Genomic DNA, 12,595 nt, shown 5'->3' with positions numbered 1-12,595 from the left:
TAATCTAATTTTCCACGATGCTGTAGTGATATAAGATCATTATACTAAAGTCCAAATATCCTGGTTAATATTCAGCACTTATCACAAATGCAAGCACTTATCTCATGCAAGCAAGTGCCCCTTTGGAAAGAATGAAGATGGACCCAATGCATCAGCACCACATTGGCATCAATCTGTGTTCTGAGTCACTCCATGTCCTTTTTGTTCAAACAAACAGAACCAAAGCAGGGAGAGCTCTCAAACAGAAAGAATCCCAGGGAACCACTGGCAGCACAGGCTGCTGCTGTTATGCCAGCACGAGAATTTCCACACATCAGAGGGTGAACAGGACTCCTTCCTTGCATAAGTAGAACTTTCACATCTGTTTCCATCCATTCACCAGTATTTCGATTTCAGTCCTTAATTTAGCACCAGGTTGTTAAACACACATTTTAGCCACTGAGAAATTCTTGGACTAAAACATTCTCCTGTGATATGCTTGCACGTAGTGCCAACGCACAATTCTGGATGCTCAGGAAATATGGATTCTAATTAATGGGCTCTAAATAATGCCATAAAGGAGGAAAAAACAGCACTCACTTATCTCACATATTCTTATGAGAGGGAGAAAGAAATCTTTATTTCTGCTGCTACCTATACATTCATATATATATATTTACATATATGTTTTGTTATCTTAATTCAATACTTTAAAAGACACATAATTCCTTTATAAAAGGTATGAGAAATGGTTGTGGCATACTGCTTCAATACATGAAACAAAGCAGAATGACAACCATGAGAGTCAGGGATTAGACAAAATTTTCTCTATCTGTAACATGCTCTGCCAAGCAAAGCATTTCAGCTATGAAATATCCTCAGAGGCAAATACATTATACAAAAGTTTCAGAGAGACAAGAAAAATAAATAGAAGCTGAAAATTAGCTAGCAGTTCTCAATTAAAATGGTGATATTTAACAATGAAACTATACTGTTCAGGAAGTGAATTTGCCAATAGCTTCCCTGTTAAAAGTTTATTTTTCTTAAACCTGCCTCATCAGTAATATCCAAAATTTCTGCTTCACTACTTTACTCTTTACACCCCTTATTGCAGAACAGCACAGAGTTAAAGCACAGCCTTCAAGAACAAATACCCTTGCTGTCATTCCTTTATTAAGTCACTTAAATATCTTCATAAGCATGCTCAGAAGCACATTTCTTTATTGGATTTCAATTGTTTCTTAAAAGAAAAATCTCAAAGGAATCAAAGAAAAATGTTTGCTTACTCTCATTTCAAAAGAGATGTGGGTACAGCCTAATGCTCTCTCTTCCGACAGGTTTGAAACAAAGACATTAATGAACAGTAGCTTTATTTTAATCTTTCTCCCTCCTCACTGAATTTCTCATGCACACCATATTTTTCTACACTTTTGCATTTTAAACACAGTGTAAGTACACGAGGGGATCAAAGAGTTTCAGATGAATCTGAAGAGTTATAGCAAGGGTAACGAGGGTCCTTAGTTTCTAATGACAGAAGCATATGCTCTCAACTTTCTAAACTGCATCCAACTGAGCCATTTATCAAGGCCTGAAACTTTTTCATTATTTAAAGCACTACGACAGCTTTCCACTTGATGCCTTGGAAGTACACAATAATAGAGACTCTATATAGTCATTAATTATAATATCAGCTGGTTGATGAAGTTACTGTACTTGCTGCTTGGCGATTTCATTTTTAATTGCAGCAGGTGGTGTGGAAATAAAGTGATGTACTGACACACACGGTCACCTCAATAGTATTTTCTTTTTTATGTATGGATAAACACAGCCTGTTTTTTTCGAAAATTCCTTCTGTTTTATATCCCACTACATACAGTAGCTACAAGGAAAAATCAGCACAGAACATGCTGAAAATTAGATGCTTAGAAATGAGCTGACACAAGACAATGTTTCCATTTTTTTTCATTTCCAAATATTTAAGATACTAGGTTTTTTCCCTGTGTAAAGATTCCCAGTATCCAAATCACAGCTCTCATAAATAACAGTCACAGCTTTATATAATGTACAATTTCTCTCTTCTAATTTTTGATCTTACTAAATTATTTTGATAAGTAACAACTTTTGAACTCTACAAATCTAAAAATAAAGATGCAGTTAAGCAGAATTAAACTTGAACTCTATTAAATTCTATGACCATTCTACAAATGAGTGTGTGATATTCTAAATGGTGTGCTCTACTTTTTCTTCTATTTTGGAATTAGTCCCATACGCTCCATTGCTCTAGTAATTTACTAACCCATATATCTACATAGATTTTTGCAATTTAAAGATTAAGACAGCAATGGCAGGAGCTGATTTATCCTTTTGTTGTCTTCACACTGCTGTTGTACATGCTTTCAAATAAGTCTGCATTGCTCTTATGATACTGCCTGCTCTTACAAGTGTATTTTCCTCTTCTGTAATGCTTTCATTTCATTAATCTCTAATTTAACAGATTAGATAACTATTATAGGAGATCATGCTGCTAAAGGTTTTCCATGAGATTGATAGGTAATGAAAACTGGTGTTTCCTAATGGCCACAGACATCAGTCTTCTACATAAATCAGCAAACTCCCTTAAGAATCCCTTATATCCAAGTCATAGATCAATGGTACTCAAGCCTCATTACAACACTCTGCTCTCTGAAATCAGGCTGTGCTACCTTAGCTCAAAACTACATTAAATGTAATTAATACAACTGTGATGTAAATGGACACAGCATTAAAATGTATGTCCCCAGGGAGGAAAGGCTGGGAAGGCAACTGTGGCCACTGTCATGCATGGCACATGTGACTAGGGAAAATCTGAGCACACTTCCTTGCTTAGGATTTACAGAGGCTTCTCCATAAAATTGTGGAGCTCCAGGACCAGGACCAGGGAATCAGAAGCTCATTCCTATAGCAGCAGCTGGATATTGGCTCTACTCTAAAGGAAGATGTTGTCTTGCAAATCCTCTCAACATATTAACTTCCTCGTTAAAAAAAAAAAAAAAAAAAAAAAAAAACACAACCTACACAAATAGCATTTGGACTCCAAAATTTCAACAGAAAGGACATTTCCTGTCAATATTGAACACAGGGAAAGGCCTGAGGGGATGTGAACTGCTTGTCTGTACATTGAGTGGAAGGGAGGTGGTTTCTAACAATTAGTGCTTTATTTGCCTGCATGATTTGGAAGGAAATGCTGGAAAAAGAGGAAAACAAGCCAAACCAAAAGGAACGTGGAAGTGCTACAAGGTGTCCAAACCAAGCAAACAAAAATAAAGCTGCTCCTTTAAAGGCACCTAAAGATGCCTTCAGTGTTCCCTTGCTGACAGCTGTGCTCATTTCAGGAAAGAATTTCTCTAAAAGACCAACAGGCCAATACCGCCAGCTTTCAGGAATATATTGTTTTGCTCAGGCAGAAAGCAACTTCAGAGTGTGAAGCTATACAGCCTAGCTATAAACAGGACTTTAATAGCCTACTCGGGGTACTTCAGGTCTTCAGAGCCAAAAGAGAGCCACACTGCCTGAGCCCTCTGTGATTTGCTGCCCCTTCTGCTCTTAAGAGGTCCCCTCAGGTCCCCTGTTGCTACACAAAATAGGCAATAAGGAGGTAGAGCTCATAACAAGACAGCTCAAGTGGTTTTGGAGAGATATTACTGCCTGTATTACCCTGTTTTTCATATAGTTCTCAGCCAAACATTGAATTTGTTAATATTTTATATAGTACATTGGTCTCTAGAATGGGCTTGGATGACTTCTGGAAAACACATAATAGAATTTGGGATCATAGTGAGAGACATTATATCTACAAAGAAACCTAGGAATCATTGCTGTGAGGTATTTATTATCTGACATACATAACCATTACATAATTATTCTTGAAACACCCTAATTTCTTCTGATCTCACCTTCTTTGCAAGATGTTTTGCATCCTCCTTTCAATTCACTTTGTACATTACCACTATAGTGGCCTCTCTGTGTGTTCAAGGCAGGAAACCAGGTCTGGGGTGGTTAATAAAGTAAGTGAAGCATGCAAATATGCAAACAAACCCTTAAGCCAAACTCTGCTCTCATGCATGTCAAGATTCACAGCACTGATCAGGGGAGCAAGTTTGGCACCTTTAGCTCACAAGCACTGAGCACAGAATTCCAAGGGATTCATCTCTCCACGTCCTGGGTGTCTCTGGTTTCCTGGTGCAAGAGTTGTCAAATCTCCTCAGTGCAGAGCAGCCACATTTCTCACACTGTATATTGAGACTTCTTCTCACACTTGCTATCTCCTAATGCAAAAAATGACAGCAATAATAAGCTTGGAATTTAGCCATATTCATTCTTTCATCATTTTGCTTCCTTGTCCCTTTCTCTCTCCTTTTTGTTTTGGCTTCTTTCTGGTTTTGGCCCCTCAAGTGCCCATAGGGCAAACATGCAAAGCAACCCAAACAGCACCTGCCACATGCATCATAAATATGAACATTTCCAAAATCTTCACATTAGCTACTCAATCTAATAGGCAGGATTAGACATGACATCAATTTTACCAGCTGATTTGTTGCTTTCTTTATCCTGGCTTACTTTTCTGTCACCTCCTGTAAAAGAATTCAGATGTTTCTGCAAGGGTAGCAGCAGCAATACTGTGCTACATTTTCAAAGGCTGCCTCGTGCTGTTGTGTGCTACACAGATGTAAGAATTATTAACAACAAGCTGAGCCCAACAGCGTCATATGATCCAAATGCAAACCCTTGAGGACATTTATTCCCTCCATTTCGGTGGGTAATTGAGCCTCTAAACCACCCACAAAGACTACACTTGTAAAAATACTTAACCATTTGTGCCATAAAAATAGTGATACTGCAAAAAATGTTTTGCATCTATGAATATGAAAACTAGTAACAATCTACAAAATGGATACTGAATCACCAAATCCAAAATGTGGTTTCCCACATTGAAATGAAGAAAATTATAAGCCAATCCTTAAATAACATTAGCAACAGTCTCAAAATTAACACAGTGTGGCTTTTAGAGTCACACAGCATCAAAGACATCCTTTCCAGTGCCTCGTGCCTCATTTTGCACTGGACATAAGATTCCTAAAAGGTGTATCATAGCTGAAAGTCAGTAAAAATAAGTCTAGCCAAGAATAGCTTTGTTGCTCTGTCCCTAGCCATGAAGGGAAGCAAAGGGAAACAAGTGTGGCTTTGGTTTTCCTTTTGAAGACAATTTCCTTTAAAGCTGAAGTAAGGTTAGGCAGTTACAGAAATCATGCAACACGCATTTCTCATTAATAAAACTCTGGAAACTCAGCTATCATGTTGAAAGGAGTTGCTGAGTTTTTTAAGTATGTAAAAAGGTCTTGCAAACAACTTCTGCAGACTGTAAATCAGAATCTTTTGATCCTCAGAAAGAGCCAAGCAGATTGCCCAAGAAATGTACACAGAGCCCTGGCAGAAATACACAGAATGGGAAGGGTGAGTATCATAAAATTACCATCACAACAACTGTCCAACACCATCAGAGTAACAAACATCAGAGCTGCACTAGAAACCCATGTCAGAAATTGCTAAACCTATTGTACCAAAATTACAGACAAGTGAGGAGCAAACAAAAACTGAATACATATCTCAGTTATCTCAAAAGATGGAGTGCACTTCATGAAACCATGATAATTCCCTTTCCAGCTAAAAGTAACGTCTCCATCTAAAGGTCTCACAGAACCATGAGGAAAAGATGAGCTGTTGGGAGGGGGAAGGCCACGGCAGTCCTAGTCCTCAAGTGCATTTTTTTAAACCTCAAAATACTGTGGAAAGTACACACTGCTCCCCAGAGAAGTTCTCCTGCATGGCTTTCCTAATCTCTCATTTGCCTCCACAGATTTGTGATCTTTACTGTCATTATTAATACAGGTATTAACATAATCCAAATACATCAAGTCATCAGGGATTGGTGAGAAAAGCACAGACATTTGGAAACAGAATGAGAGCAGAAAGTCTCTAAATTAACATTCCCAAGAACACAAGAAGCATTGCTTTATTTTAGAATCAATACAACTTCAATATGCTTTTGGGTTTTGTTTTTTCTTTTGTTTCCTAAAATAGCTCACATACACAAGACAACATCTTGATTAACTGATTAACAAATACAGACAGAGAACTCACATCCCCATACTTCTCTGAAAAACTAAGAGTTTCAGTTTAGCAATGTCTACTTCAAGCTTTTATCAGCACTAATTTCAATGAAAAAAATGGTCGTAAAATTCTGAACAGAGGGAAAACAGACCTTAATTAAGCAAAGTGTTATCTCTTCCTATTATAATGAAAGCAAAGTTACAGTTATATTTTCACCAAGATTTTTTCCCACTTAATGAAGACATTATCCGTGAGTTTTCAAAGTCACTTTACAAAAGAGCATTCAAGAGACATTAAAGTCAGCTTAAACTAAAAAGTCTTTTTGAAGTCAATAAACAATAAAAAGAACAATGAAAAGACAGCCTTTGATCTCTTCTTACTCTAAAGTCTTTAATTTCTGTTTTAATCTACTAGATGCATTAAGTCTTGTTTTCAAACATTTTCATCTGCAAAGTACACTGAGCTTGCCTCGATTTTTTTATTCATATATATTCTTACTGTATTAATGTACATTTCTCATTACCAGGGATAGGTGTCATCAGGAAGCTCTGCCACCAAAATAAATAGAAAAAAGTTTAAAAATTATTTTTCATTCTCTTATCTTTTAAAAATTCTTTAAAAATAAAGGCAAAAACCAAAAGGAAGAGGGAAATAGCATGTTCAGCTTTGAAATTTTGTGAGATCAAAGGCTATAATGCACATAGATTTTTTCAAAGGATAAATTATTAATAACATGGGCGAACACATAGTGGTCAATAACATGGTCAAAGAATGGTTAAGTTAAGAGCATCTCTCTGCAGCCAATTACAGTTTATCTGACCTGATTGCTTGCAAGAAATTCCAAGCTATTCACTGGATTTTTAATGTAGATTTAAAACCCCTTTTTAGCCAACCTGCAAAACCCAGACAAGCTCTTGACCCAGTTCAGCAGCTCAGCATCTCCTCAGCAGGTCAGGCCATGGATGTAAACAGGAAAATAAAAAATTGCAATGAATGGAAGTGTGTGGAAAGTAGAGGCAGAGAGACATCAATCACCATTTTGCCAGCATTCTTCTAGGTTGCTAATATAACCCCAGCTAGAAGGGTCAATACTCTCTCCATACCTGTTCACCCTTGACACAGATGTATCAGCCTCCTCAGTTTCTCCTGGGTAAATGAGAATACCCTTCTGATATTTCTACCCCTTCAGAAGAACAGGATCATTCATGGGGTAAAGCAGAAAGAACCACCACATCCTCCCTTTCAGCCCCAGATTCCTGGTGAATCCTGGGCCTCTCCCAGCCTAGATTAAAACACCACTCCTTGTTTGCTATTGAATCATCCACTCTACCTTCAAAATATTTCTCTCACATTTCTCCACTTCCATTTGTTGCTGAAGTTGACAGTTTTTGCTGATGATTTCTGTATGAACAGCTATAAAATAGTTTATTTCCCAAAGACAACTCAACATCTGACAAATGTGAGAGCTAGGGGCTCATATCTAGCATGGGATGACTGGGAACACCAAACCACTGGGCTCTGTATTTTGCCAATATAAGAATTGCACCATTTTTCAGACAGTAAATTTAATTCTGATTCAAAATAAACTGAACTCTGTGGGACAGATCTTCCCTAGGAAAGAAAACAACCATGCAGAAATTGAAGCAACTCCTTTTTCTTAGATCAAGTTAAGCAAAAAGACTAAAATTTTCACTTTGCTCATGGCAGATATACTTAATAAAAAGAATCAGACTGAGAGCACTTTACTACGTTCAGACTAGCCTTTTATTGATTTGGATGTGCTATGAACCACATTATCTAATCTGCAATAAGCCATTTACCAAGTGCAATGATCTATGGGCTAAAAGGCTTAGATTTTTAGTTCCATTGTAGACTTTTTGATGAAATGGTAGATCAGCAGAGAATAATACTATAATAAGATTGTGAGGGACAGAAGTGTCAATATTAGGAAATTAGAAAGTTTGGCTTACTGTTTTAAATCCTCTTGCTGTTCATTTAAAAGCCCAATATCTCTTTTTCTAGACTAACTGCGTCTGTATATTTAACAGGGGTCCCAGATGACATACCACAGGGTGTCAGGTTCACAGGGGTTCAAGGGCTCATGCAACTGAAGAAATTTTAATTTTCAAAGATAAAATCATCCATCTGAGCACAATGACAACTATTTGGTGGTGCATGTTCTATAATTATATAAGGAGACAAGTTATCATGGTACTGTCTCCTTGCTGTTTGCCAAGATCCACATTTCATCCAATGCACAAGAGATTTTTGCAGTTTCCCTTAAAACACATTTGATGCATTTTGGGCCAGAAGCTTTTCTTTACCTTTATGCACAGAGCCTGGAACACAAGGCTGAGATCCCAAATATGTGACCTACGCATAAACAGACATGGAATAACACTCCCACAATGTCATCTCTGCCTACCTTCTAATTCTCAGCTTTGACCACTTTTCCACGTGGGAATTCTCTAGCTGCCACCAGGAAATGCCACAGAAATCTCAAAACCATTCATATATCTACTGTTCTGTGTCCAGCTAGGACAGAACCACACATTAAATTGGCTTCATTATTTTGCATTACTTTTGGATTGAAATACTTGACTTATCTCTACAATCTATAAAGCTATACCATAATTTCCTTTTCAAATTGCCAAGCAATTCATGCAAAGACAAATTCTTTCTGAAAATGGTTGCCTTTGGCTAACTTGGACTCAGAGGTTTGTGAAAAAACAATGCTGAAAAAAAGCTGTGCAACACTACAGGTATCACCAGAACAGTATTTCAGGTTAGCAAAGAAAAACAAAACAAAAATTCGGTAGCCTTTGGTTGACAGAAATAAAATTGCATTATTTAGTACTAATTAAGTGAAAGGCAAAGCATTTTATGGTATTATTTTATCCATAGCTACATGGCAAATTTTAGTGCATCGTTTCTGAGCAAGACTGGCAGGTTACATGCCGAAGTAAATGTACTGAAGACATTAATGTCACTTTAAAGCAACTCAAGTTTTGATGTTCTCATATTTCTGTTGCACTGCAGCGATTAGGACGCGCTGCCTCATTTTTTAAGAATTAAAAAAAGCAGCTTCACCAGATCAGCCTACCACGGAACCTCACAGCACCTGGCACCAGGTCTAGCACCAGGCAGCTTGTATGAAGATGTTATTGCACCTTTGCAGTTCTAATGGCCAATTATGACTCTATTAGTGTTCCTTGGCAGTTCATCTGCTCCTGCACGGGCAGCCGGACCTCTGATCCTCCCTTTCCGCTCCAGCGCGCACTCGGCACCGCTGCTGTCATCTCCAGACACCGAGGGCCGAGGCATTGCCTTTCCCAGATAACTACACCTGACCTTACAACAATTTGCTAAGGAAATACCTGCCTAATGGCACTGTGAGTGCAGTTTCTTTTACGCTCACAACGGCGCTGCAAATTAGAGACAACAGGATAAATCTATGACCAGCTCGCCAGACACTTCATTAAATCACTGTTCCCTTGCCTTGTAGAGCACTAATAGAATCACAGCCCTCGTTAGCTACTGAATAAAAGATCAATCACATTCTTTGAGAGCTCTTGCTACCAGCTTCCAGAGGAAACAAGGAAAAAAAAAAAAAAAGAGACATATTTAGGATCATCAGTACGATTCTGAATGGCCTCACTGCAAGTTGGTTAAATTACCTTTTCCACAACTGACTCTGGCTGTAATACTCTGAGGAACTTGTTAAGTCTGCTTTCAAAAGCTGCTATCTAATATATGACTACCAAGCCCTGGTCAAAAGTTCATAATGTGCATATGTAAAAAGGTACTAAATTGCCTGAGGGCTAAAACCAGAGGAGTTTAATTGCAGCAAAATGCTGAAAATGGTCTGTTGAGGGTCTTTCTATTGGGATACTGCTGGCACTAGCTGATTGAAGTACAGCACATAAAAGCCTTACAACAATATTTCCTTAAATGCAGCTGAAACTGCGAGCACTTGCTAGTGCATATATGGTGTGCCAAGAGGCAAAAAAAAAAAAAAAAAAAAAAAAAAGAGAACCTACTCTAAAACAAACAAAGATTTAAGGATTGATATAATTCATAATTCAAAAGCGTGTGGATAAAAGGAAGAATTAAACAACAATCAGTATCTGTCAGTATAAATCATGTTACAGGCTCCATGTTATGGTGGGAAATGTAAGTACATATGTAAATATATTTTAATTGGCATCCATTAAGATTCATTGCAATGAAAACTGGGAAACAGCTTCCATCAATCTATTAATGACCACACTTGGAAACTTTAGAAACAGTCACTTATGAGACTGAAGATTCCCCCTGAAATCCAATGACTTGTTTGTAGTAATTTGAAAATTATTTCTCTAGTTATTGATATAATAAAGGAGCATGGGGGCAGAAATAAGGAAAAAATAAAGCATTTTTATCTGATTCCATTCAAAACATACTTTTTTCTGTTGAAAAAGAAAATTACAATATAAATGTTTAGGAAAAAATGGTCATCATCTGAAAACTCCGAAAAAACAGCAAATTCTTCACTTAATTCTATACATTTAATTACCTCAAAGTTATTTTTCTCTCAGCATTATTTCAGCTCTTTGCACAGTGAAGATAGGCAGAATATTTTTCCTTCTGTGTGGGGATTTATGAACACATTGCCTGAGTATTTGGATTTTAGGCATTGACTGCCATCAGAAAAAAAGTGACCTTCTTAAAATTTTGCTTTTTTTGTACAAAACTCCATTATTTACTCCTCAATATTTGTGTTACTATCTCAGACAAAACTTACCATTATAAAAATTAAAATGGTCATTGTGAAACATTTCTCAACTCTTTATAAATTTTATTTTTACCTTTTGAGAACCACATTTACATGTGGTTAAGGCAGTACTATGCAGGAAATGACATCAATCCCTTCCCGGAGATTTCAGTAGGAATGTTATCTGCAGCCCAGATTTTGTTCACCTACAGCACATATTGTCTTTGGGCACGTCATGGCTGAGAAAATTAATCCACAGCTTTTCATAAAGGTTTACATTTAAATGCCTATAAAACATTCTAAAGTAGCTCATCTAATATTCTTAAAGACAACATTAAATGGTCCAGGCAATTTTTTATTTGTATTTGAATGAATATCGTGTAGCAGATAAAATAGCCTTTAGCCAGGCATTACTGGTAAAGTGGGAAGTGAGCACACTGCTGAAAGCCCTGACTTTGCCATTTTCAGTTGGCATCAGCTAACAAACACAGCAAAATCATAGTCCTAGACAGAGACAAAAGCACAGCACAGGCAAAAGCATGAGAATTAGCAAAGACTTCAAATTAGTTCAAGAGACCTCCACTTCCAGTCCTGCAGAACTCACACACCAATATTGTGCAGTGGCTTAACTGACTGTCTCCATGGGAAGGCAAAATCACCTCTGTCTTCTGATACAACAGTTATCAGCCAAGTTTCATTTTCCAACATAAAAAATGCCCAGGCCACCAAAAAGTCTCAAAAGTAAATCATGCCAAAGAAAATTGGTAATTCATTTACCTCACCTCCACAGAGGAAGTCAGAAGTTTGAAAACCCATGGTTGAAACACAAAGCATTTACCCTAACAAATACAGGTTGTGAAAATGACAAAGCGAACAAATGAAGAAGATGGAACAAGCTTTCATTTGCTCAGTGCTGACACTTACACAGTAAGGAAGTCATTCAAATAAGTTCAGAATATATGCTTGGGAAGGACTCACAAATATCTCCCAAAGCATTAAGGCACAACACACTACAAACATTTCAGCAGAGATGTTTGAAGCAAATAGACCGACTTCATTCCAGGTCTAGGTCTCCATTTCAGGTCTGGACAACCCTTTTCTTCCTGCTTCTTAATGCTACAATATCATTAATTCATGGATGTATCTGCCAGCAGAAGGGAACAGAAGCAGGAGAGCAAAGTTCTTCTTTCTTATAATGATAGTGAGCAGCAATGACCACAATTTGGCCCAGTCACATTTCATTACCAACCATAAACATTATTTCAGGGGAACAGATTAGCAGTTAGACTGCATTTACAGGAATCTCTGCTGTGGACAGTGACAAAACTTTCAGATGAGTGTTCTGTCCCTTCCTAGCAGCAGAAAAAGCCCTGAGCAATGCTCAGCTTTGCTGGCCATGGGTATACACACAGAGTATTTGATTTTTCCAAGACAAGCAATGGTCTGGATTGTGTTCCAAGGAGCCTAATTGACTTTAGCTGAAGACCATTTAAAACACCACATTACTGATTATGAATAAGCACATATGTAATCCAATAATGATAAATTTCACCTCATCACCAAAAGTAAGCTCAGCTGTTGTTTCGATAAAAAGACATTCTATATGAAAACATTTCCTTTAGAAACATAAAGCCAAAAAGAAGACAATAAATATATATCACAAGTGGAACTGACAGCTTTGTTGATACTTTCTGCCATAAAGCCTTTAAAAGTTGA

General features: G+C 37.4%; 1 protein-coding gene across 7 annotated transcripts in view; it reads right to left on the bottom strand.

Annotated features, from left to right (window-relative positions):
- Nucleotides 1-12,595, bottom strand: part of WWOX (WW domain containing oxidoreductase) — a 485,118-nt gene that overhangs the window by 349,002 nt on the left and 123,521 nt on the right. The window contains exon 9 of one of the 7 annotated variants that reach the window (XM_068203076.1): nt 6,014-6,674. The exons of 5 other annotated variants lie outside the window; for them this stretch is intronic. In XM_068203076.1, the coding sequence (XP_068059177.1) occupies nt 6,621-6,674 (54 nt within the window). In that variant the 3' untranslated portion in view covers nt 6,014-6,620. Of the gene's footprint in view, nt 1-6,013; nt 6,675-11,996; nt 12,024-12,595 lie in introns of those variants that run through there. One more of the 7 variants, XM_068203080.1, reaches the window with a different exon arrangement.

The sequence above is a fragment of the Anomalospiza imberbis genome, chromosome 12 (assembly GCF_031753505.1).
Source record: "Anomalospiza imberbis isolate Cuckoo-Finch-1a 21T00152 chromosome 12, ASM3175350v1, whole genome shotgun sequence".
In the NCBI taxonomy this organism is placed as follows: Eukaryota; Metazoa; Chordata; class Aves; order Passeriformes; family Viduidae; genus Anomalospiza; species Anomalospiza imberbis.
This window is presented reverse-complemented; position numbering and strand designations above follow the sequence as displayed.